General features: G+C 45.6%; 1 protein-coding gene across 1 annotated transcript in view; it reads right to left on the bottom strand.

Moving 5' to 3' along the window:
* Nucleotides 1–20,420, bottom strand: part of ETV6 (ETS variant transcription factor 6) — a 135,550-nt gene extending 115,130 nt beyond the window's left edge. Inside the window, exon 1 of the mRNA XM_032106039.1 lies at nucleotides 20,218–20,420. Coding sequence (XP_031961930.1) covers nucleotides 20,218–20,250 — 33 coding nt within the window. The 5' untranslated portion in view covers nucleotides 20,251–20,420. The remainder of the gene's footprint in view (nucleotides 1–20,217) is intronic.
* Between the last annotated feature and the right edge of the window lie 6,636 nt (nucleotides 20,421–27,056).

Raw genomic sequence — 27,056 nt, 5'->3', positions numbered from 1 at the left:
GGATTGTAGGTGCAAAATAAGCTGCTCCCTTTTCACCCCTGCTCCTCTCTGCATCCGTTTCTCCATTAGAAAAACAGAGGAAATTACATTAATTTGCTTTGTAAAGCCTTTGGAAACAGCAGCTAAAACACGAAACAAAATGTTTCCTTGCTCCACCAAGGACCCAAGGCCTGGCTACCACTCAATACAATCTTTCAGGTAAGGAACTGAATTGTTTTCAGGAAGGACGTTCTACAGGCTGGAGGAAGCACACAAGCACCACTGCACCAGTAATGAACCACACGTTACAGACCTGCAACAGGACACCCAGCCATCTCCTCCCAGGGGCAGAGCATGTCACAAGACACGATCTGAGCCATTCCTCACACCTCCTCCATAATTTTTATAAGGGCTGCACGTACACTACAGACACGTGCACACTTATCAGCGTTCACCAGGTCTGACTAACATTAACCCAGCTGTGTGAGCAGAATGTGTGCTGCGACCCAACCATACCAGTAAAACTGCACTCACACTGGAACAATTTGTTTCACTAGTGGACAGCAGTGATTTTTACAGCAGTTACACTTTGCCATACAGCGACACTTATCCTCAGACCACTCTGTCAATACGCTCTGCCTGCTATTCTTGTCCATGTAAAGCACTGAAATAGCTTCAAAAAGATTTCTCTTCCTTTCTCTGGCCTGTACTCCCACACTTTCAGGAAGCTCTTTGAGCCTACCAACCTCTCATTTTCTAATCTGCTATTCCTACACACACACGCACACAGAGTCCTCAGCAACTCTGCTTCAAATCACAGGAGGCAAAAAATCCATGACCACTGCAGGACCACAGGAGTGAGAAGTACACAAAAACACAAGCACCACTACTAGAGATGTAAGTGGTGAGCAAGACCCAGTTCCAAGAAATGCAGAGCAAGGTGCATTTGTTCTCACCACAAAGTGGCTACAAGTGCAAGCAAAATTCCTCCAGGGTCCCCCAGGGAAAGAAAACTCTTCCAGGAACTGATGCCCCTGCCCTTTCTCAATGCATTTAAGAATCCGCAGCTCTTCATAGGGATACCCCAAAGGCAGGCAAGATGCTCAGAGGGAGCTCTCTCTCCCTCAGCACTTCCAACAACCTTTTTGTAAAGCTTCTAAGTGAAGCTCAAATTGGCACCTAACTTTCAAAGGAAATCTTATCTCACCAGTAAAACATGCAGGAACAATCTTTGGGAGTAATGGGAGAGGAAAGAAGTGACCAGTGAAGAGCTGGAGATTATTATTATTATTTATAGGACTGAAAACAACCTCCCACACACATACACACCTTTCTTGACTGCTGTACTGGTCCTGAGCAAATATTGCACAATAAAATTTTTTGAGCTGATCTAATTCAAGGATGAATACAGCAAAGACAACTCTCAGAAACTTAAGTAAGCCCAGCAGGGGCAGCTCCAAAATCCTCTCTGCTTCAGTTCAAATAACCTAAGAGGAATATACGAACAGCTGCTGCAGCTTGGAAAACTGCCTGATCTCAGACAAGGTGGCAAACATGGACTATTTCAGCCTAGGAAACGAAGAGGAAGGGAATAATGCCTGGGAGGTCAAAACTGCTGTCCCTTAACAGAGCTGAGAGCCCACACTAGCAGTGACACAGGAACACTGGCAGGACCTAAAGAAGCAGGGAGGGCAATGCACAGACATTCAGCAGGGTGACCGTGGAAGATAAGTTTCTAAATCAAGGATTTCTAGTCTTACGTAATTTGTTTTCACTACTTCCCCCTCCTTTCCCTCCACAAAAAATTAAAATCTCACTTTCATGTACTTAGGAGTTCTATCTACTAATTAGAATGTCCCAAGAAGTAATGGCTATTTATTCACAGGGAATTGTTAAGCTATGGGTTCTTTCCTTTATGAAATTAAACTCAACAAAAACATTCAGCATCTGACCTCTTCACTGTCTGATATCCACTGAGTCCATGCTGAGCAGGTCTACAGCACTACTTGTCGGCACTCCTACCTTGGCACCTCAGTACCTCTTTGTACTGTGTGAAGTGTTCAGCAAGGAATAGTAGACTAAAGAGGAAATCACACCTCTGAGATGGGACAAGACACAAACCCAAGACATAACCACTTTAAAGAAACCTGAAAGGGATTTAACAACTAGAGATTTCTTCCAGTCCCAGTACCCACAAGGAGATGATAATGAAATAATAGCGGATGAAGAGACAGATGTCTTCTACAGCAGTCAACCAGACTAATGAGGTAGATCCTGCACCAATTTCTTATTTGTCAGAGACATTCTGAATGTATTTTACTGGGAGGGAGGGATACAAACCTTCCCTCAGTATGTGAGACTATTTTAAAGTTTTCCAACTTTGCAGGCAATGCAGAGGCTCAGGAGGAAGGAAGAAAAAAGAAAAAGAAAGAAGTACCACCAATTCCTATTTCTGCTGCTGCTCCCATCATCTGCTGTTCAGAAATTATCATTATTAGACGATATATTGTCTGTTTATATTTGGAGGGAAAGGTATTGTTTCAGTCAGCTTCCTCAAGCTGAGTCAGAAAAAAAAGAATGAATGAATGGAGTTCTGAAATGCTGAATCATTCTGCTTTGTATGAGAATACCTCAAAATAAAAGCAACAGTAATTAAACAAACAAACGGACATTGCTGTTAACAAATCCCTAGGAAATACAACTTCTAAGGGTTTGTTTTCTTGAAACCAAAGGCATTCTTTTTTCCTCATGTTCGAGCTTTCAGAAAACGAATTAAAACTACTGATGTTACTGTGTGACATTATCTGTCTCTTGACCTAGCTTTCATTATGACCAGTGCCACTGACTAATAAGGAGTTTATCAGTCATCCCTTGCCCAGTTATCACTATAGGCTTCAGCCAAATCCTCTTGAATTCAGTGAAGGATAGAGATCAGGTCCAATAAAACACAATTGTCTTACAATCTCTGTGTCCTGAAGAATGACGACATTTCTCATTTAGCTGCAGAATTTTCTTTAGCTTTTCAAGTAACTTTGGAGGGAGAATTTCTCAAGTCTTCACCACAACATCATCTAAACTGCTATCAGCTGGAAGAAACTATTTCATTAAAATCTATACAAATCAAAAACTTTGGGGTAATACCAAACTGATAACTTAGTTCCACACTACATAGATTTCAATACTGATTTTCATTAAATTTTAAGTTCATTATCCTAGCCACGATTCAGGCCTTCTTTCGTGCATCAACCAACACAGCTACACAGTGGTATCTACAGGAGTTTTTCAGGTAAGAGTTCACAAAGGAAGTTTTATTATGGAAAAAAAAAGGGATAAACTATCCAAAATCATACCCCAGTGTTATTAAACCCTGAGTCCTACTACCAATAATTCTACAGCATTAATCATCCAGCAAGGGATTAAGGCAAGATCTTATTAATTATCTGCATAACAAAAGCACAAACAGTTTCCACCACTCCTCTGACTTCATTTTGCTAGGTGTTAATACTTTATGAAGTGGCAGTCACATTAAATGACTTCAAGGTCACAGACAACATAGTGACAGAGGAGAGGCTGGACTAAAACATTCTGCATCTCCACAAAGTAACTTTAACCCAAGCCTACCCTCCCTGTCCAGGATAATGAGTATGTGCGCCAGGCTGGTCTATTTTATAACCATGTTGCAAGGCAAGCACAGAAGATACAAGAAATGTAAAACAGGCTCTGGGAGCTGGCCTAGTTTTCTATAGAAAGGATATCATAGATACCTGTCACACCAAACTGGGCATATAATAGACCAAGTTCCCAGGAAAGCTGTGGTAAGCATGGCTCAAGGACTGAACATATCACTGCCACATTTGCATGTTTTGAGGACATAATTTTAACAGGTAATTGAAACTCGGAAATGCCCTCTAGATAGGCATGTGGGACAAGCTTCCTCCCCTGACCTAGAGAGGCTTCATGCTTTACTGCATGGTTAAACAGGCCCAGACTGTCTGTCAGCACCAGTGGCACAGAACAGACAAATCTGCAATGAAAGCGGGGAGGTTTGGCTTTCAGTGTTCTCAGTCTATCTCAGGCAACTCGGTACGTGCAAGTGCCCCTTTTTATTAAAGCCATTAAACTTAAACAGCTCAGCCACGGTGTGCTCAAACACAGGGCAAGCCACAATATGATTGTGAGGCTGCAGGTGACAGTAGCAGGGCCTCACACTGATACCACAAGGCTCATTCAGACCTCCAGGCAACAGCTCCACTCTTCACACTACAACAGCAAACCATTCTGCTCCAGATGCCTGGTGTATTTTTTTAAAAAAGCAGAGATGGCGCCTCAGCAAAAGAACCATCAAGTTTTCCTGAACCCCTGAACAGTTTTCCTGTAATTAATCTATCTAGCCTGAAGGGACAGTTCTTGTAGAGAAAGTAGGCGTGAATCCTTAAAAGCTTCGGTTCTGATGCCATGTAACACAGATCTGGCCAAAGGTTTATTCTGAGTTTCATCAATGCTTTAATCACAGATCTGTTGGCACCACCACCAAAAAAAAACACGCCCTGCCCTCCCCATGTTCCCAGCTGCTTGTTCCCACCAGCCTGTGCCTTGCACTAACACAAGCCATCCATTTTCACCCAGATCTGCTGCCCTGTCATGCACACACCCACTCCAACATTTGTGCCAGCCCACGGGAGAAGAAGGGGAAGGGTGGAACAAGACCTTTCAGGGTGCTACCACCTTACCTTAAGAGCTTCATCAAACTATTTCATCAGTGAAATAACAATGGTGCACTTTTGTAGTGCCTTTAAAGAATGGTTAAAAACTTGTGGAGAAGTAACCAACCCAAAGCTGGATTTGAGCAAATACTTCTTCAGAGACACTGTCAGGGCAGGGAAGGATGGTGTGACAGGGTCCAGCTACACTGTGTAATTCAGGAATTGCCAGAGTCAATCCAGAACAAAGACCCAGAACCCCTGCTAAAGTCACATGCCTCACCATATTTTGAGCAGGACTCTTCTTTACATCATGCTCAAAGATCCTCACCTCTTCTGACTAAGAGAAAAAAAAAGAGAAGGACAGTCACTAGTTAAACAAACAGCTCAGTGCAAATGACTTGTGCCTCGAAAAATGCTTGGGTTTCAGGGTTTCTTAACAAGCCCACAGCCAGAATAATTTACAACAAACACCAGTGAGACCTGAGACTGAGAAATGAAGGGAAGGCAGGCAATGGACCTGGCCATGTGAGCTTGCTACGTTTGCACACTGGTATCTGCACACTGCCTTTTCATTTTAGGCAGATGCTGTGCAACCCAGCAGCAATGGGAAATCAGACAGGCTAAGATTATCCTTTCATCTGACACACAGTTAAAAAATCAAAGTTAAAGTACTTTCTATTAGCAGTATAAATCACTTCAAGTTTACGACTGTATTCCATGTAAATTATCAAATCCTCACCTTTTTTTTTCCCCGCTGGAAGGACAAGATCAGATAGAATGCTGCTGCTTTCTAAAACTAGGCTTACTGTTTAGCTCCTATTTCAAGTGACCTGAAGAACAAACAGACTTCGCAGCCTCCTAGGGTGGTGTTTTCCCAGTAGCCTCACCACCACCACTTTTAAGGACTGTGGCTTCAAACATATGAAGGGTGAAGTAAAACCTGAGGTACAAACCTGAAGGAAAACTCAGCATGACTGTGCAGGAACAAATAGGCTATCTTTGGAATGGTGAGAAAGGGGTGGGCTGAGCACTAAAAAAGGCAGGCATGGGAAAATTTAGCCCTGCTTCACCAGCCTGAAGTGAGCCCTGCATTCAAGAGCGCACCATTAACTGCTCATCCGTCCATTGATGGCACTCCAGCCTCCATTCCGGCAGCACCAAGAACTGCACCAATGCCCAAAGCCTGAATGGGAAATTCAGGAGCTAGGTAGTTGAGTGCAAACAGCTAGGACATCAGTGAGTTAGCAATGAAAGATTTATCTATGAAACCTGGGCAAATAATACAGCCTTTGGTCACAGGATCAGGTTACTGTTGTGCTTGCACCATGGGTTAGGAAAGTGCATGTCCAGACTTTGCATGTGGTATACAGACATACTTCCATTTGCTTTTATACGGAATGATAAAATTAACTTCCTTGTGTTTAACACTGGGAAAACAGAATTTTTTCGGCTATCAGCATCTTTTGGGACTTTCTGCTTCTGTTTTAATGTGTTGGTAGCAGGTATAATGTCTTTAGATATTGGGGCTCTGTAGCCAGCACCTGGGAGCAGCAAAGGAAGAGACTGTTCCCAGAAGGGACCCTCCAGACTGGTGCAGTGGGACTGGACCTCAGGAAAATTAGAGGTGAGCAAGTTGTGCTTCACAGGCATCACAACTCAGTCCTACCTAAAGCCAGGCAACGATGTACCATGTGAGAGTAGGCTGTTACAGTAGGTATGCCTGCCTGCTGTACAACACCATTCTAGACAGGGGTCTTTGTAAAGGACACACAAGCATCTGCGGGTTGAGCTTTTCCCTTTTTAGCCAGCTCCCTTCTCTAGTTCTAATTGCCCATTAACTGCACTAGCACAGGACAAGCATCGTTTGAGCAACAGCTCAACTTGGACTGAAGGAAAATATTCAGTGTACACATAGTCCCATGAGAAGGTCCTGTCTGCTGGCTTGCTCATTTCTTAATGGTTATGTGTAGAAAAATAAAGTCCAGGCGCTCCGTAAACAACACTTCCTTCTCAATTTTCCCAGCTATTAGAAACTTGAAAAAAAGAGTCAGGGATTGAAAGGCAAAAAGATTGACCCATCAAATCAGGATAGTCACTCTATGCAGGTTTCAGGCATGCCAATGGAATAAATTAATGGAAGTGCTGGAATTGTCCCTGTATTGTATAACACCTGTTCATCAGCCACAGTCACGTGGTTACGTGTTTGTGCCATCTAAAGAAAGTTCCTTGCAAGGAATTGTGTTCACTCATCTCTTATCAGACATCAGAAGAGGAGTGGCTGACACAGCACACAGCATTTGAATTATCTAAGAATCTAGTTATTTTTTCCACAGTCTTTCAGCCAAATCTTGGGAAAAACCTCGAGAAATAGAATAGGTCAGGGCACTTTATGCCAATAAATAGCAAGAGGAGAGTCAAGGATAGGAAAATCCCCAGGAATTTTCCCAAACAAAATTCATTTCCTAGTCTGAAGAACATTCTTCTCATGAATTTCAGATGGTCTTGCTACCTCTGCTAAGGAAATATCACAACAAGAACAAGAAACAGAGCAGAAGGTCTGATTCACATGAGAGGTTTTCCTGTTATTTTTCCACTTGTCAGAGGCATCTGTACAGAGTCAAGCACCAAAGTATGAAAGTCCTAAATTAAAATGGAAAAACACAGTAGGCCTGGTCAGCTCAAAGGTCTGCCTAAGCTAATACCACATTTCCAGCAACACCCAACAGGAAATGCTCAGGGTAAGAGCACAAGGAATAAACTATCCCTTGCACACACCCACAGAAGTCCACAGGTTAGGGGCATTCAGAGCCAAGGACCACAGCTGTTCTCTTTGCAATGAATGGTCCTGGATAGATCCATGTAGTATGAACTCTCTTCTGAAAACAATTGGCCCTGTTTGGCCCTACATTACACCTGCTGGCAACAAGTTTGGTAACCTCATTGCATGTTGTATGAAAGCAGACTTCCCACTCTTCAAAACTGCCAGGTGCTTCCATCTGATCCTCCCATACAACGAGAAATAACCCCTTCCAGTTTAGCTTCTCCTTGCCTCTGCCTCTCACGACTAGAGCAAATTTTTATGATTTCCACAGGAGCCTGCAATGGGCCTTGCTGCTCATCATAGCAAACTCCCCATCCTCACTTACTAACTCCTTCACTTTCAAGCCCACTGTATTTCTCTGGCTCTTGTTTTCCTCCCTACAACAACCTCCAATCCCATAGCTTAGAGTAGGTGTACAGGAATACAGATACCAGATCTCTGTTTGGTTCAAACAGCTCCCTATCTACATATGTCTGGAGAGCCTCCCCATGGTTTCACCTCGCAGCAGTGCCAAGTACCTTTAAATTTCTGTGTGTCTGGCTGTGAGAGTGGGTGGGCAGGCTAAGAGCAGCACGGCCTGGGAGCTTTGCTGGAAATCAAGACAGAGACTCCAACCCTGAAGTGTAGGACTGCCCACCCGGGCTCTTACCACCACCAACATGAGGCTACAAAAACATGCAGGTGAGCAGTGTGTTGGAACTTTCAAGACCATGGTAAGTTTTCTCAGAAAAACCACAGGGACAAATTCTGAACAAAAAGGTCTGTTTTTCAAGTATATGTATTTATTTCCAGAAACATAGATACCAACCAAACCACTTTTTTTTTTTTTTTTTTGAGCAAGTGATTTTATAAGGAGTATTTTGAGGACCAGTCAGTCAAAAGTGGCTGTTTCTCAGGTGTTATATAGAAAGTAACCCAAAAATAGTAATTTCTCCATCCCAAAAAGCTATCATTCTAGGCAACTCTACTAATTAAATCTCTTAATTTATTTTGGGGTTTGCTGGTTTTTTCCTCTTTAGAAGATGGAAATTTAAATATGCATAAGCTCACTGTAATGCTTAAATTTAAACATGCTCTAAACCTCACTCCAGGCCAGCATTGAGTGTCCTTTGTAAGCAAATCACGGAAGGGGCTACCTCCATGTCTGTGATCCAAGGCTTTCACACCTTCCTCACTGCTGTGCCAACAACCCGGGTTTACCTATGCTCATCTTTTAATTGAGGCTAAGAAAATGACAGAATCTCAGTTGTTGCTTGGGGAAAGGCTTTTCCCTCTTCTTCAACAAAAAGGAGGCTGAGGCCCACAGAGCTGAACAAGTATTTTTCATACGGCAAAGTGCTTTGTGGACCAGTGATGGGAAACAGACAGGGAATTATGAAACCCAGTCTAGACTGAAGGAAAACAGACCTCTCCATCAGTATTTAAGTTCATCTTATAACTGGACTTTTTGAAGTGATGGTGACATAAGCCTTCACCTCCTAGGGACACGCAGTAGGGCCATGAGGTTCTCACCCCAAGCAGGAAGAGCCAGCACGAGGGATGGGATGAGCACAGCATCACCTGCCAAGCCAGCAGTGAGGGGGGACCCAGGCAGGCAGCAGGCAAAGGGCCCAAGGACACCACGTTGGTGAAGCACAGGGTTATTGTGCTGCAGCCCACGAGCACCAAGAGACTCCCCAAAGCCACTTGGCTCCCCATCTGCGAAGCAGGGCAACCCTGGTTCCCTCCCTCACAGGGAGCTGGTAGTGACAACACACACACAAAAACATGGAGCTAATGCAGACTTTTGAGTATCTCACAAAGCACACACACCTCTACCACAGGACATGAGCTAAAACCTGCTTCTTTGGAGCCTTTTCATTCCAGGAACACTACTGCCATAAGGGGCTTGGGTTCATTTGGAACCAACAGCCTGTTCTGCAGCTACAATGGCTCCCCTTCTTGTTTGCAAAGTCAAACCTTCATGCCAAACTGGAGGAATCCCTCTCACATCAGCTGATTTTCCACTGCTGCAGCACTCTGTGGCTGAGGAAGATGGATCCCACCACTAAAACATTGAATGAGAACACAGTATAGAGGGTAACATGAAGAGGAGAGAAAGAAATTCTGACTAGCATCGCATTCAAGGCATTATGTCTCAACACGGACGTTTTTTCTAGCCCACTTCTTTTAAAAACTGAAATTTTAAGGGGTTTGGGGTTTTTTTCTCATTTAAAACAAACTAAGAAACATGAAACTAGAGTGTGTTGAGATCCAGTTAGAACTACAATAGCAGAAAATAATTCTTAAGATAAATCCCAAGCACAATACTTAAGGCCAAAGCACATTCAAATGAGTGGGATCCACTATTCTACCTCTACAGCCCGAGCCTGTCAAAGAGCCAAGCCAGCTTCTGGTAACAGATACAGAGAGAAGATTTTTTCTTTCCATTCAGTCAATTAGTTCACTACAATGACCAGCTCACCCAAAGTTGGGAAATGCTTTAGGGCTGCAGAAACAGAAAGCTTGTTTCCTTCCTCCAGTCAACAGAAATTCAAGGTGAAGGTACAAAATCTACTAATACTAAACCAACATGGCAGAAAACAATCAGTATGATTAAAAAAATGAAAATTCATGTGCTTAAGAAAAAAGCTATGTTATTTATTACGTAATATTACCTCAAAATGTACCAGATACTTACATTTCATGTACAATTATAAACCTTTTTTTCTTCTTAAGAACTACTTTTAATGCTCAGGTTTTGATGCAGGACACTGCACTTGTAATTACATTTCACTGCAAAGCCAATCAAAAACAGCATGTAAAATTATTACACAAAAAAAATCAATCATCCAGCAAACAAAGTAATTTGCTATTTGCCAAAATAAAAACCTAAGTAAATCTTTATGAGGCTATCCAATTACTTAAATAGATATTTGTGGACATTGTATAGATTAGCAGAGAGGAAAACTAAATTTAGGTTAAAAGCCATTTTTAGCTGCACATCAATACATTTTAATGGCTATCCAACACTGTGAATCACTCTTTCTTTAGGAAAAATAACTAAAAACCACACATGCAAAATAATACCAGAATTGATTTGGTATAGCCGTTCTTCTGTTTGCCATTTAAAAAAAAAAAATCACAGTCAAAGCGTGATGCAAGGTCTGTACAAATGACAGCATTTCTTAGCAAGTGAGACAGTTGAGTGAATGTTTGCAACATTTGCCCAGGCAGTGAAAGCAGCAACTCTGACGCCCATTGCTACAAGCTGCAGTTGGGACCCCATTTGTCACACACGTGAAAAGGAGTTAATGCTTCAGGAACACATTTCACATGGGTGATAATGGGAATTGCGAGACCTTTGCAAAAGCACGGGTAACCCACATTTGGCTCTTAGAAGCAAACAATTGTCTCTTCCCCAAAACCAGAAAACTTCTCTTTTTCAAATGCTGACCTGTAATTCCAATTTTGTGTATTCCCCGAAGGTTTTCCCTTCTGTCATTTGAATCTGGGTAAATACAGAAGCAAAGTCAATCTCTTGCTAGTACAAGCAACCTTGACTTCACGAGTCTCTGAGTCACAGACACCAACTCTTCCTTAGCTCTCTCTTCTCACTAACAATTAACTAGTCTTCTTGAAATCAAGACTGCTGAGGCTGAGACTCAGAAAAGAATTCGAAGGATAAGAGCTCTTAACATCATCCTTCCAGGGCGCAAAATTTCATATGGAAGCATCTGAATGCCTTACAGATCATCAGAGCAAGCCTGTGATCTTATCCCCAGAAGAAGAAGCGTCTGTTTCGGGAAAGGCTTGGCACACAGAAAAAACACACTTTCCCGTGGGTAATTATAGGTAGGTTCCCCCCCCCCCCCACAGGCTGTTAGTCTTAATATCTTCCTCATAGTCATCTACCCTCTTTTTTAAACTCCATTTGTACTTTTAGCCTCTGCACCACCCTGCAGCAATGAGTTCCATAACTCCACAGATGGAAGAAGTACTTGTTTTCATCTTCCTGGCTAGTAATTTCATTGCCAGCTCTAGCTTTGAACTATCAGGAGTTGCTCTCCTTACACTGCTGTGCAATTTTACAGTTTCCTATTATACCTCCCTCAGCAGTCTCCTTTCTAACCAAAAAGTCCTAGGCACCGTAGCCTGTCTTCCTACAGAAGCTTCCCCAGGCAACCCCACTGCACATTTCTGTATCTTTTTCAGTAGTCAGAAAGGCACGCTGTAATCAAAACTGATACACAGCATAGATTCAAACTGCAATATACAGATAATTTCTATTTTACTCCCTGTTACTTTCCCACTATGGTTTCATTTGCCTATGTCATCCCAAACTGAAAACTGAGCTCAGCTTTCTCTTTCATTCACTAACCAAACCATTTCCTAAAATATGATCCCAGGTGCCAGACCAGTTCTGGGAGATCTATCAGCAAACAGTACTGAACAGCTCAAAGAGACCTCACTGTTTCTGTTAAGCAGAAAAGTTTTGAAAGTGCCCCACTCAAAACTACCAAGAAAAAAAACCCCTAACCCTGCACTTTCTGCCCACTTCTCCAAGCCTATAGCCACTGCCTGTCAACATGGTTCACTAGGCTGTGCTAATTGGCTCTGCACACACTATTAATTCACTCTCTTCTTACTTTGAGGTTGTAATTTGTTCCCATTGGGAGGTAATAGAAGCCAGCACACGGTCAGTCACGGATGGCTCAGCTGGTGTGAGGTAGTTTGCTAGGACTCGATCTCCAGTGTATTTGAGCCCAGTGTTTACTGTGCAATGTGTGATACATATCTCAAGCCACAAGCCATGAAATATTTTACATCCCATAACCTTCTCCTGGAAGCTGCTCCCACAGTCTTCCCCAAGTCCTCTTCCAGACAGCACATTTGCTCAAGCCATAAGACAGTGACACAACCACTCAGTCTGCCAACTGAGAAGCAAAGTTGTACCCATCAACGCTACTGTTCCTGCAACTTGGTGCCCTTCCTGGAACCCCTGGCAGCAGTGAGTGCATCCTCATCCCTCTGTGAAAGCAGTCCAGTCCAGCATTTCCTCACCCCCAGGGAGATGGTGAGTCTGCCACTCAGGTGTGCATCCAGCATGGCATGGGCATCCATGCCAGCTGGACATCCAACAACCCACACGTCTCCACCAGGCTGCCCTACTCAGAACTGGTGCTCTGAACTGCAGGGAGCTGCTCCTCTGGAGCTGGAGTGACACTGCTGGGACCAGAGCCACTACAGGATAAGGGCAGTGGCACACGTGACAATGGCCCATCAGCACTACCTCCTTTGCTCTGCAGGCTTTAAGTTGCAGCCAGCCTTTTACAGTGGTGCCCGCCACAAACATCCAAGCAGCTTCTCACAGATGTGGCAGGGAGTGTCCATCTACCGAGGAATGCTTTTTCCAGTAGTCTCCAGTAACAAGTGGAACCAAAAGCCTCAGCCCAGAATCTGGAGCTCCTCACACCCTATCACCTCAAAGCTCAACTTTGGCCAGGTCAGAAAATGCTTGGCTTTGCCCGTGTTTAAAAGCACAAGGCAGGTAGAAAGATGAGAACAAGCTATTCAGGAGGGAATGTGGTAAAAAAAAAAAAAACCTATCTCCAGTCCCAATCCACCAAGAGAAAAAAAGAATTAGTTCTGTCATGGAGAGGGAAAATCACAATACAGTCCTCCTAGAAAGTCAGGAAAGGGCTCCCCAGTATTGCTGGAAATGCTGAGATCACTGCACTTGGCCTCCAAGAGCATCAGCAGAACTTCTTGAGGCTCCATCAATAACAGAAACTACCTTTATGTGAAATCCTTTGTAAGAAAAAAAGGAGGAAGATAAATGGGAAATGTGGTTTGCAGTTGCAGAATGCCTTGTTGTGACCCTACTATCTGGATAAATCAATCTCTGAATTTTAGTACTGCTATTTCTGGCACTGTTAAGACATTTCATTTACCTAGTAGAACTCCAAGCTCATAGATTTCCACAGAATCCCAGACCATGTAGAAAACGTTCCTAGTTTCTGTTAATAGATGTTTTGGAGGATCCCACTGAAAGCATAATGAAAAAAATCACTTCAGCTATATTCAGTGGAAATTCAAACCATATAAAGAATCTCACTCTCTGCTCCATTTCATCAGTTTCAAGGATTCTCCTTAGTGGATGCCAGTTGGTTTTCTTCAGAATAAACTCCCAAAACAAGTAACTTGCAATTTCTTGATTGGACCCTATTTGAGCTGGCTAGAAAAAGCCCAAAACAAAACCTACAACAAAAGCAGACACACAAACAACAAAAAAAACCAAACAAGAAATCGTTCATTGTTCCTATTTATAATCATATTTAATTTTACTTTAATTTTAAACATCCAAACTCTGGATTTAATATTGGACAGCTGTTAATAGTTAAATACATAAAATCCAGCTGTCACATTCAAAGTATTTTTGTGGAGTTCTAACACAGCTCTTTCACAGTTACACCCAATGCTACTCTTGGTATTATATACATCCTTAAAATTATTTACAATACTACTTTTTTCTATGTGCATAGATTCCATAGAACACCACAGTGAGAATCTCCTTCATACCCTTTTTCTCTCCAGACTGTCTTAACCAAGACAGTCTTTGCAAACTATACAAGAACAACACGGAAGCAAAGACACTGCATGTGGCTCAACAAGGAATAACATTTGGAAAATCACTTAGATGAAGAATCATTTATAGCTTTCCTTAACTGCTACACCCAGTTCACTTTGGAGCTCTGTAGCATTCCAGCAGATGATACCATCCATCAGTGAAAAGCTTAACCCTTTTCAAAATCCTTTATTTACCACTGCTCCAGGACATTCCATAAACAAGTTTAACTTTGGCTGGAGTTTTCTGCATGTATTTTCCTGCCAGCAGTGGCATTCTTAAAAAAAAAAATAACTAAAAAAAAGAAAGAAAAAAAAGTGGTCACTATAATCTAGGCTTGAATCCTACACGTTATTAAAGAAGTAGATGAAGAGTGTAGTTCTCCTCTGTGCTTCAACAAAACACTGCCTGAAGACAACTCAGCAACATCAGAACCAGTATGGTCTAAATTTGGCATGGGTTGTAGACCTAAAAAATAACCCACACTAGCAGGAATCAATTGCCACAACTCCACTGTTAAACACACAGAAGCTCTGGTGGCCTGTCTGGTCTCTTTGCTCAGGCTGAACCTGAGCACATACCTGGCTTTGGTTTGGCTGCTTCACGACTGCCTAGACGAACATCCCACCCATGGGCTGTTCTAGGCAGCCTTTTTCCCTTGGGAGGCACAGGGACATATTGCAACCTAAAAATTAATGGTTGTGGCAATGCTAGCAGTTCATCACCATCCACTGTCCTCACCAGGGGGTCCTCCCTTGCCAGGGAAAGAGTTAACACCTAGAACAACTGTGTATGCAGCCTGCTCTGCATCCAGCTTCAGGGAGCCCTGGGAAGAGTGGTGGTCAGGGGAAGGTGGTGGGGATAGCTCTGGCAGCCACATCTGGCTGCCATCCCTCCCAGGTGCTCCTGCCCTGGGCTGGGAGCAGGACTGTGGCAGAACAGCTACAGCAGCAACACGTGCCAGCCTTTCCCAAAGCCGCCTTCCATGAAGGCTGCGGGCACAAAAACACCACCCTGCCCACGTGTGGCTGATCCAGACATCAGGACACACTGAAGCTGTAAGATCTTGCTCTCTCTGAGTGCTCAGCAGAGGTAGGTGGCCCACACCAAAAAAGCCAACAGTCAAACAACCACCACCACACCCCTGCACCCAAAACACTGTGTGAAATAAAAAGCCAGGTACAAATCAGATCATTGTCCCCGATTTCTGTAATAAACACAGTTTGTTTCCATGCTGCATTACAAATACTTAGCCCTGCTACTGCCCTGCATAGGTGAGTTCATTATTATTTCATGCTTGTGGAAAGCAAAGGCCAAGGTGATCATTTTCAGAAGCACTGGCTTTCAAGTTGCGGGTACTCCGCGGATCCCCAGCTGAAAGCAGTGAACTACAAGTACTCCAAAACAAACATGCAAAAAACCCTCCCCCAAAAAATTAGCCAATTTTTGGACTGTAGGTCAAAACTATATTACTGGCCAAAAACACAGGTTACCTTAGCTCTCTCCCTTTCCTGCAGGTTATTAGGAGAGCTTTTGTCAGAAGAATTTGGAACACAAGCACTCAAGGACCCAGATAACTTTTCTGAAAGGCAGAAAGATTGCTTCTGTGTCACTGTACAAGACTTCATCTCCCTCTTATCATCATTTCTATCAGCAGAGCACCGTTTAGTCGCCTCCCTCCAAAAGGCACTTTGGGATGCATGCTGCAATATGCATATAAATTATCATTAAAGTATCCTCTGTTTCACTGGGGCATTTCAGATTCAAGATGCTGTTTTAATGGGTTGCCTCCCAGGAAACTGACTTCACCTGTAATGACACAGTGAATGCTAATGACCAGTGTTTAATTGGGGCAGTGCTAGTAAAATTTTGCTTCAGAGGGATTCAATTTACCTGGTGCCAAGGAGTTAAGTGATTAATCGGGTGTTAAATAGTATGTACTTCCAAACACTGGTCTCCTACCATTCAATCCTACACCACTGAATTTAATGACAGTTTTGTCACTGACACTAACAGAAGAAGGATCCTCCTCCTAGTACACAAGTAAACATTAAGGAACATGCTCTGCACTGACAGATACTCAGCCTTGGCTGAGGATAACAGGATTCTGGCCGTGTGGTGCTGGACAGTCTCTCCCTCACCATGGGAAGCCTTCAGGGGGAGAGGGCTCTTTGCAGAAACAGAATGAATGAGGTATCAGGAGACATAACCCACCATCCAAAAATTAAGTCAGTCTGGGGGAGCCAGTTAAGATTGAAACCTCAAACACTACACCGATTCTTTGTCCTTCAGCTTTTTTTTTTTCCCCTCTGCCTTTTTTAAACTACTACAAAGTACATCATCCAATCCAAAATGAGCACTCTGTGAACTCCTTCAGTTCAGGATCCTGTGCTGACTCCTGCAGCCACCCCATCGAGCTCAACACAAGAGAGAGCACCTATGTCCACCAGCGTGCACCTACATAAAATCTGCACTGAAACCAGTTGTGAAACCTGACTCACAGTGAGGCTCTGTGCCTTCAGTGCTGCGCACAGAAAGCACTCTCAGCTCAAGCATCAGCCAGGTGCACAGAAGGGACCCTGGGCTCAGAGAAGTCCTGGTCTGCAAGACCTGAAGCAGCTGCTCTGTCCCCATACCCCCAGTTTTAGTTCCCCTACAACTCCACACTTGGGCCAGCACAATTGTATGGTAGCATGGTAAGTCAGACTAAGCAACTGAAAGCGTCCTATTTATAAAAAATACAATAAACAAATTAAACTGTGTCCTTCAGGAGCCTTCCATTTGCCTGCTGAATTTTGAATCTCCATATGACGCCACAGCAATATTCTCAAGGTATATTCATTTCAGGCAAAAAAAAAAAGGAAGATCCTGACAATCAGAAAGCTCCAGGTGAGGTTTTAAACAGAACTTATCCCCACATAGACCTTAATTAATCACAAAAATCATCATCTGTGTCTAAACTGCTAATCCTGTCTCCCTTTGAGTTTTTGCTCCCATATTAGTCTTTGCCAAGATGTTTACACTCCCCTGGTGCCTCAATTCTCCCATCTGTGGGAGGAGAGGTGAGGCCTTAAGGATCACTTGCCAATACTGTAATGAGTGCCAATGTTGTGGCAGTATTTACAATAATATAATCAGCTAACTACTGTGGCTCAGCATCAGAGGAACAGGTTTACTACCAACACAGATATTCCACCTATAAAAGAAGATGAAAAAAGTGTCTGACTGCAACAACCACACCAGATGCCCCTTCCCAGCTGAACTCAAAGCCCTCAAGCCCTCTCAGACTGGAGTTCACCACAACCCCAAAGCCTCCCAGTCCATGCAGAGAGTATGCTGACGCCCTAAGCTGTAGCAAACACTGAGAGCCCAACCTTCATGCTCATCTCTCACCCCTGAGGTTTTATTTTCTAAACTACAGGATGAGCTCTCTCCACAGCTTTAGACCCTATGCATACACTTAACCTCCCTGCCATAGCTGCACAGTGGGTCTTCTTGCCACGGGCCAGGCAAGCACACACTCAACTGCTGGCAAGATCTGGCTATCAGCAGGGTATTTTTCATCTCTCAGAGGAGTCAGCCAGCACATACTTGCTGCAAAGCAAGCACATATCAATACGCAATCACACATACATACTGATAACTACTTCACGCCAACCAAAATATTACAGCAAGCTTACACTGATAACCAGTAATAAAATAGAGACCAAAACTTCACCTCCTCAAAGGTTTCCCAGATTTGATTAGAGCACTTCTCTAACATGATGAGATAGGAAGACTGTGCACTGAGCAGCTCGGGCATAAACACAGCACCAGCCTTCACCCTCTCCGCTGAAGCTTTCCACGTTCATCACCCCAGGTGCTGTGGCATTTACTGCCTGCACCCTTGTCCCAAATTGGAGGAGGAAGCAGGAGGGAAAAAAAAAAAACCAACAACAAACCAACAAAAGAACGAGAAAACAAGAAAATACATCCACCAGCACCACTGCTTCCTGCTCGCAGGCTCCTAGTGAAACTTCGTGACACCCGTGTAGCACAACACTCGCCTACATTTCCGAACAAAGCAGAGTAGTCAGGGTACTCTGCGGAGCTTTTTCCTCTGCCTCAGTATCACACTCCACGCCACGAGCCAGACTGGAATACTGAGGAAACTATCAGTTGCACTCACATAATCAGCTACCATTTAAACAGCTCCTCTTAATTCCAGCTGCTGAATGTAATCACCTTTATCAAATGGATAAAAAAGTGTCCAAAACCCAATGATAGTTAGAAAAGCTGAAGGGAAAGCTACCCAGAACGGTTTGACTGGTGAAGAAATGCTTTTGAAGTTCACATTTCTGTCTGAGAAGTTTTCATTTTAAAATTAGAAACTAATAAAATAGCCAGTAACAACAGTTTATACACATAAACAGTACATTAAAAAATAAGTTCAGATTGTGATGTTTAGAATTGGTCACTTTTAAAAGAAAAAAAAAAAAACAACAAAAATCAGTTTTCCGGTAACTATTGAAATGTAATGAAAATGTGGCATTTATTCATTTCGAGACTGAAGCAGAAGTTTGTTTGTATCTCCCCAGCTACGAAGTTGATTCCTTACAGTGGGATTCTACAACATACCTTCCTGACACTAGGGAAGGACTAGTTTTACAGTTCCTGAAATCAACAGGATGGTTGTTGATTTCAGTAAGAGCAGAAGTAAGCTCCCTATTTTCAAAATGACACATGTCAAAAACAAGGAAATACAGCTCATATGACACCACTTTTTCATGACATTCACTTGTGTTCTTCGGTCCATGGAACACATTCTACCTTTCCACAGGGTTTACTAGAAAAAAACCAGAAGCTATATCTCATTTTATTTATCTGTAGGGATCCAATGAGTTAATTGAACACATTTTGCCTGCATTAGCATTTCACCATACAGTAACACGCATACAATACCCCGTTATCCAGTTTGCCTGTCTATGTTATGAAAAGTCAAACTAGACTCTAAGCCACGAGACTTCACGGGACAGGGGCCTGATTGCACTTAACTCAGCAAGAGAAAATACACCCATAAGCTTTCAAATTGTGTTCCCACCATATAGAACTCAAGATTCCCCCGTACACACACAGGACAAGCAAACAAAAGAGCATCATGCTGAATAAGTGTTCATTCCAGGCTCTTCCCCTTAGAGAGAGTCTGGAAGTCACCTCTTCCATCCAGGCAGGGAGAGACAACCACTAAAGATCTCTTACTGGGGCACAGTTAGTCTCGAGCAGACGGGAGATTCCTGGCTTGCAACAAGACAAAGCGACTCCCAAATAAAATGCAAAACCGGGGGGTGAGGAAAGGAGAGAGGAAAGCAGTGGGCTGCTAGATAGGAAAAGTCTGGACAAAAAAAGAAACTCAATTTTGTTTCCATTGTCTCAGCTTCACGCCGTCTCCACTTAAAACGATAAACTTCCCGGGGTAAGCCCTTCTTCAACAGGCCAAGGCACGGGGAAACACATCCCCCAGCCCCTGCTGGAGCGGGGCCGGGCTGGCAGCCCTGGCTCCCCTACCTGCCACCGGCAAGCGATGCCAGGAATGGAAGCCACTAAAATAAATAGTACTAATATGGATATTAAGCCGGGAAAAAAAAAATTTAAAGGAAAAAAAAAAAAGAAAGCAAGCCTCACAATCCACTCCTGGTAGAAGCAGCAGCAGCTGCATCTCCCCGACGGCAGGAAACTTTCTACGAAGTTGCTGGCGGGGACGGCGGGCAGCCAAGCCCGCGGGAGGCCGGGCCGAGCTCCGGGGCCCCCTTAAAGCTCCGTGTCGTGGAGAGCCACGCCAGCAGAGCCGGGCCCGGCCGCCGTGTCCCCGGGCAGCGCAGGGCGCTGACAGCCCGCAGCACCGCGTCCCCGCCCGCGGCCGGAGCGGCGCGGGGAGCGCCCCGCAGACGGGGGGGCACCGAGCCCCGCGGCCGCCCTTCGCCCGCCCGGGCAAAAAATAGAAGAGGGAAAACCAGTTATTTCCACCAAAATAAGCCTGGGCAAAACACGGCGAAGCCCACCGCCCCGAGGCGCCGGCGGGCACGACCCGCGCTGACAGGGGCCCGGCGGACGGAGGGATGGGGCTTTACCTTGATGCAACACTGAGAAGGAGCCTCGGACATCTCTCTGGAGGGACTCGGCGGAGCCCGGCGGGGCAGGCGCGGGCGGGCAGACGGGAAGTTCTCGGGCTTTCCCCACTTTCCGCTCCTCTCCCGGCGCGGCGGCGCGGCCCGACCCGGCCCGTCCCCTCAAGGGGAAGTGGCGGCCGGGGGCGGGCGCGGCGCGGCCGGGGTGGCGCGGGGGGGTCCGGCCGCGGGGCCGCGGGGCCGGGGCCGCTCCTCGCTGCTGCCGTCGCTCCCCGCGGGCGCGCGCGGCCGCCCGCGCCCCCCCCCGCGCGTGTTTCCTGCGCGTGCTCGCGGCTCCGCGTGAGAGGCGATGCGCGCGCGCGGGAAGAAGGAGGGGGCGCGGGAGTGCGCGGGAAGGGAAGTGGGAGGGGGGTGGGGGGCGCGGCCCCGGTCCCCGCCGGTGTTTTCCTTCCTGGAAAAGAGAGAAACCGAAAGGCGGCAGCGGGGGCCGGGCCGGGCCGGGCGCTGCGCCCCGCCCCGCCCCGCACCGCCGCTCATTGATCCGGAGTTTCGGGGCCGAAACTGACGTGGGTTCCCGGCACCCGCACCGCCTCTTAAAGGGGCCGCGGCGGCAGAAACGGCCACGGCCGGCCCATTGCCTCTGCCCCGCGGGCGGAGCAGGAGTGCGGCTCGCTCTGGCCGGCGCCCTGGGTGCCGGTGCGGGCCGGCCAGGGCTGGGGGGGTTTGGAAGGGCGCGGCCGGGCCGTGTCGCCGTAGCCAAACCGGTGCCGTTTGACATCGCGCGGGCCCTTTAAGCGCCGATCGGCGGTCCCGGGGCGGGCCCCGGCACGCAGCGAGCTTTGTTCCGCCGCCGCTCGGACAGCCCGGCCGGGCAGCGCCGCGCGGTCACCGCGGGCACGGGGCGTCCGCGGAGGCGCTGCCGGCCCGGCCCGCTCCGGCCCGCTCCGCTCGCCGTGTTCTGAGCCCGGCCTGGCCGTGCGTTCGGAGCCCGGCGCTGTCGCTTCAGCGCAGGGTTTCAGGGATGTGTTTGTTACCACCCGCAGCGGGTAGGAGCGCGTGTGATTTCCATCCGCGATGGTCTCAGCGCCCGTTTCTCTCTGGCTCGTGGACAGCGCAGCCCCAGCCCTCATGGTGGGAGTGAAAAGAGCAGGGGGAAAGTGAAAAATACCTCGGCCATCTCTTCGTCCGAATCTCTCGGTGATTTTATGGGCAGTTTGTGTTGTCCTGACTGGTTTTTAGATGCACCCACTTTATTGCAAGGCCTGAAGGTGCCTGGGAGCAGAGCACTGCTTTGTACCCGTGGGACTGCAAGGCAGAGCTGCCTCTGGAGTCTGCTGGAAGGATGCTGTGCACTGGGATAGAGTAGGCTCCTATAAGTGATTTGGTGCCAAAAATGGCAAACGAGAGGGAATCCAACCGCGGTGCTTTCAAAGCAAGGCTTAGTTCATGTATCGTGGTGCCTGCCTTAAGCGTGGTGTGCTGGCATCGAATGCAGTGCTGCTTCACCTTCATAGCCAAGAGGCCGGACTGCTGTAGGCACCCCTTGGTCCATTTGCAAACCAGGACGTTAAACTAAATGAGGGAGAGGGAGGGAAGGTACTATCCCCTCCCAGCATAGAAACCAATTTTTTAATATAGGACCAACTCAACAATGAAGGATTCATATTTACTGTCTTCCTTCAGCACAGCTGAACTGCTGAAGTAGAGTTGTTGCCATTCAGAGACATAGAATCACCAAGGTTGGAAGAGTCTTTTGAGATCATCCAGTCCAGCTGCCAACCCAGCACTACTGTATCCCCTAAATCACTATATCACTTGGTGACAAATCCAGATGCCTTCTAAGCACCCTCAGGGATGGTCTCCCTGGGCGGCTCCTTCCAATGCCTGATGTTCCCATACAGGGAAAATTTTTTTTCTAATATCCAATTTTAAAACCTCCCGTCTCAGCTTAGGGCCATTTCCTCTCATTTTCTCACTGCACCTCTCCTCTCTCCACCCTCTGTCAGGGAGTTGTAAAGAGTGCTGAGGTCTCCCCAGAGCCTCCTCAAGACTGCACAACCCCAGCTCACTCAGCCATTCCCCATAAGACATGTTTTCTAGACCATTCACAAGCCTTGTTGCCCTTCTCTGGACACACCTCAGCACCTCAATGTCCTTTTTAAAGTGAGGGGTCCAAAACTGAATGCCAATTGCATGGCATTGCCTCTCTCTCCCCTCTTATCCTGTTTCATCACCATGACATTTTCCCTTTTTACCTGCATGATTACTACTGGCTTTCCCCAAGAGCTGGGTTATTGTTCTCTGTCTCATGGCAAGTTGGAGGTTTTTGAGATTCTGTATATCAAATACAGAAATTTGAGGTGGAAAAGATTTGTTAGGTCATCTACTCTGCTCCCCTGATGGTAGAGGATTTACAGCACTTGTATGATTTCTCTTTTCTTTTAAATGCTTCAGGTTTGCATCTCTTTCTTTTGAAATCTTTTTCACCGTCCAGAAAGTCCCATGGGCAGGAAGATGTTTGGCCTGTATTTTCATTTGTCTAGTTTCACCCAATTACTTCTGGATACATCCATGTTGTGGACTCTTCTAAACAGTTTTTCTCCTTGATGGCTGCTTGTGTTTTACACACAGGTATCACTTATTTTCCTAGCCATTACCATCCTTTCTTTTTATCTCCTTTCATTCATCAGTCCCTGCAGCCACTTTATCACTTACGTCATTGGTCTTCTTTGATACCCATTCAATTGGTCATCATTTCCTCAGCCCATGGATACCCACATTTAGGGCCTGGTCCTTTGTGAAAGCAGCCAAAATCCCATCATGGTTTCATTTGTCTCCAAACTGCCTCAAAGGCTTTGTACAGAATCTGTCACCTGACATGGCTCTGAATCAGATCTCGTCCTGTGTGTCCTCAGTGTTCCCTCTTGCAGTGCCGTTGTAATCTGTTTTTCTCCACAGACATTCTGGTGAAGCTGTGTGTCCCAAGTTTCATTTTTCTGCCTGGAGTTTCAACGTCTGTTCCTTCTGGGATCACTGATAGCTGCTTTTCCTCGCACTTGGATTAATGGCCCTTACAACTACAGGTGTTGATCCATCCCCTCAAACCTCTCATCCAAGTAAGGATGGTTGTATCTGTCCAAGACCACAACCTGTTTTAGAGCTATTCTCTTCCAGCTCATTCTGTTTGTTTTTTCTAATACTTTACTAAATGTGAGTGCAAAGGATGGAAACTAGAACAGGTAAGGAAAGAAATGGTGAATGTGTAGAGAAGGCCACAGGCATGATTGCAGCGCCTCTTCAGCCACAAGTCAATTCCACTGAAGCTGCTGTAAGAAAGCTGGGAAGGAAATGTGGCTGGACAAAACACACCCCACCCCACCCTGTGGTGTGCCCTTGCCAACAGAAGTAGTATGCCTCAACCACGCTGGCTAGATGCTACACACCGTGACTGGAGAACACCTTTGAACCCTCTGAACAAGGAGGGCCAAACCCTGGGTCATGTGTTAGCTTTTCTGCTTGGTTCTGCCCTTGTTTCTCTGCCCTGATTTCTTGCAGTTCCTCTCATTAGTTTCATCTCTTGAGACCTCAGACCCTAAGGTCCTGCCTGCTGCTCTGGGCAGGAGAAGAAAAATGCTACCTAATCTTCTGGTGTGCAGGGTGGTCCATGGTTGTAGGACAGTTGTTCTGGAAAAGTAAGGAGGAAGCTTTTACAGCTGTCAGCTCCCCTTTAGATCTGTGCCACGTGGAGATTGCACAGAGCGGAAGGGAAGTCCATTAGCTCATATTTAACCTTGAACAGGGTCCCAGTGAGTTTCTTTCCCTCTCACCTAGAGGCTACTGCTTAGCTTATCTCCAGGGAGGACCCATTAGTTAAAAGCAGAACCACCTGTCATCAACACTCCAGCCAGAATTCCCCTAGCTTTTTGTTCTGATAGATGTGAGCAACACTAATACAGGCAAAAGGTACTATGGCCTATGAAGTGAAGCCAAGCTCCTGCCTTGCTTCGGGCTCTCCCAGAAAGGGAAGGTGGGCAGTGTGTTGGGGGACAGCAGCAGGGTGAGAAAACCAACAGACTGAAGCATTTTTTTCTCATAGTGGTCTGAAAAATCTGGCTTTAGGTTGTATTTGTATTGTATTTTCAAGCCTCAAGTTTGTCCCTGAAAACAGGAAACCCTGAAGTAAAGGAGACAAACCACCTTTTCATTGGGACTTAAAATTTTCTGTCCACAGCAGTGCATCTGCCCAGCAGCTTCTACTGATGGTCTGCCACCTGGGTCTCTTTCACAGCCATAGGACTCCCAGTGTCTTCCTACTTGCCCTTCCGCCACAGCTAGGCTAGGGGCTTTTTTCATATGTCCCAGAAGGATGTTGAAGCCTTTTTCCCAAAGGAGTTAGACATTTGGGTACCTACATCCAACTGAAAGCCAAGGTTTTCATTCCTTGTGTACTGTTTTTCTAGTTTCAGCAGTGTACCGCAACACCTCAGATGTTTGCAATAATCATTGACTTTTATTAAGGAGATTTTGTTCATTGTAGTAGTTTTCCTTTCCTCTTTTTATTTTCAAACTAGTCATTGCTTCCCAGTGCCCAGTTATCATTAACTCGTTCTACTGCTTCTCCTCTGTTATCTTTTCCTTCCCTTTATCTTTCCCCAGCACAACTTAACTGACTCATTTAGTGCTCACTTATTTGCCTCATTTGTATTACTGGTTTTATTTTTGTCATCTGGTGTTTGAGCAGATTCAAATGTGACTTGATGGGTCTGCTGACATTACTGGGCCTCAACAGAGATGACTCTTCAAGACTGAGGGACAGACTCAAGCTCTTAAGCAACAAAGCGCAGTAGGAAACAGTAAATTCACAGAACATGCAAGGACATGTTGATGTTAGAATGCAACTGATTTTTTAGTCTTGAGGGCTAAAGGGAAATCCATGAGGGCTGGTACACAGAGGTGCTGTGGAAGTGATTCCTGTGGCATCCCTCCAGGGCAGGGGCTGGGCATACTCCACAGATTCCCACTTCACATTTAGCACTATGATTCCTTTTCCCCTTACCAAATCGGTTTCTGAAACCAAAGTGAATTTTATGGCCCTAGTGTTCATCAGTCATGCTGCTTCTCATTGTTAGCAGTAAGAGTAGCTTTCACTTCATGTTATCAAGCAAGTCCTTTTTCCAAGATTCATCCAGGTTTCTTGTGATAGAAGCCCCAAATCCTTGACTTTTTAGGAATAGTTATGAAATGCAGTCTGCAGTGTTAGAGTGAGAAATGCTATAACCATTTTATTTGCATTGTTGCAAATTGGTTCATCTAAGATTATAATCTTACTTGAGATTTCATGGTCTGGCTCTATGAATAGGATTTGTACCAGTATAATGATTTTGATAAAAAGTTTTGTTTTGTTTTGTTTTGATTTGGCTTTAAGTCAAAATAGCAATACTTGTGCATTCCCCAAAGCTGCAGGCATTTTGCTATAAAGATACTTGTATAGTTTTCTTAGGCACTCACATAGCCTTCCCATTTCAGAAACCCACAACAGCCAAAATAGAAATGCGAAAATACTGGTATGACACCTATTCATCCAGCAGCAAATATATGTAAAAGAAAATAATGCTACATGTCATTCTTGATGGTCTAAGCCATGTCACCCCCTCACACATTGTCACGTATTATTTTGAATCATCTAGTGTATTGCTTCTGTAAATAGGAGAAAAAGTTTTCTATTGCTCCAAGTGTGACTGTCATGTTTGAGAAAGGGAAGGGAATTTGAGAATTGTACTGTTGTTCAAAGCAGCACAGCATTTTCTGAGAGACAAGTTTATCGTCATGTTTGAGAAGTGGACTCCATTGCACAAGTCACTGCTTAGACACGTGCTGACAATGCTACTCCTGGCACATATGCTCAAGTTGTAGCAGGTAAAAATGAGGCAGTGAGTGGCCCTGACAGCTCCTGAGAGCATTGACTCCAGTGACACCAACCTGGCAAAAGCTAAACCTGACTATGGGGTTAGTCCAAACTGCTTGGGACCCCAGGCCCCTCTCATGCCACTGTGGAACTGTCCCGCAGCACCACGAGGCGGTTACAGCCATGTCCTTTTCTACCTCTTCTAGTGTTTTGTTTGCAGTGTGGTGCCACAAAGCAAAACTTCCAGGGCTAAGAGTGTAAAAGATGTAAAAGTACCCCATCCCACACTGCTGTGCTGTGCAGGTCATGGCACACCCTCCTTTGACTGTGCCAGCAGCTGCCTTTAGTACTGTGAAAAGGCACAGGAATACATAAGCTGTATGTTCATGCATGGGTGTCCCGCTGTTTAAAGCCAGCTCAGTTCCCCTACCTGTGGTGTAAGCAGATGGAGGCTGACAGGGATACCTTAAATTGGAATCTTGTGGTCCCTCAACGGCACAGATGCAGCATCTCTCCTCAGCTCATGCTGGCGGGGTCTCTTGCTCACCTCCAAAGAGATAAGAGGCTTGGCCAGGTGCCGCTCCTTGCCCTGCCACTACAGAATCTTGCCCCAGCAAAATGTGTGGAAGTGCCAGCAGGCATGCAAGGACCAAGGAGTAAAAGCAGGGTACCTCTGCCTTTCGCTGGAGACACACAAGGCTGGGCAGGCTGTATCAGATGCTCATGGGAGAAGGGAGAGCAGCCCCTGAGCCTGAAGGGAGGGGAAGGTCAGTAGGAGGGAGCTGGGGTAAGAGGCTGGGCTGCATCAGGCAAAATCTCCCCACTCAACCTACTTTAGCAGGGCTGGTTGCTTAAATGGAATTTAAATCTCTGCAGATATGTGAGGAACTTCCTGGCATCACCTGAAGACGTGCAGTGACAGGGGCAGGGCTGTGCT

Source organism: Corvus moneduloides, chromosome 4 (assembly GCF_009650955.1).
Source record: "Corvus moneduloides isolate bCorMon1 chromosome 4, bCorMon1.pri, whole genome shotgun sequence".
NCBI classification, from domain to species: Eukaryota; Metazoa; Chordata; class Aves; order Passeriformes; family Corvidae; genus Corvus; species Corvus moneduloides.
The sequence above is the reverse complement of the archived record's forward strand: the minus strand, read 5'-3'. Positions and strand labels throughout refer to the sequence as shown.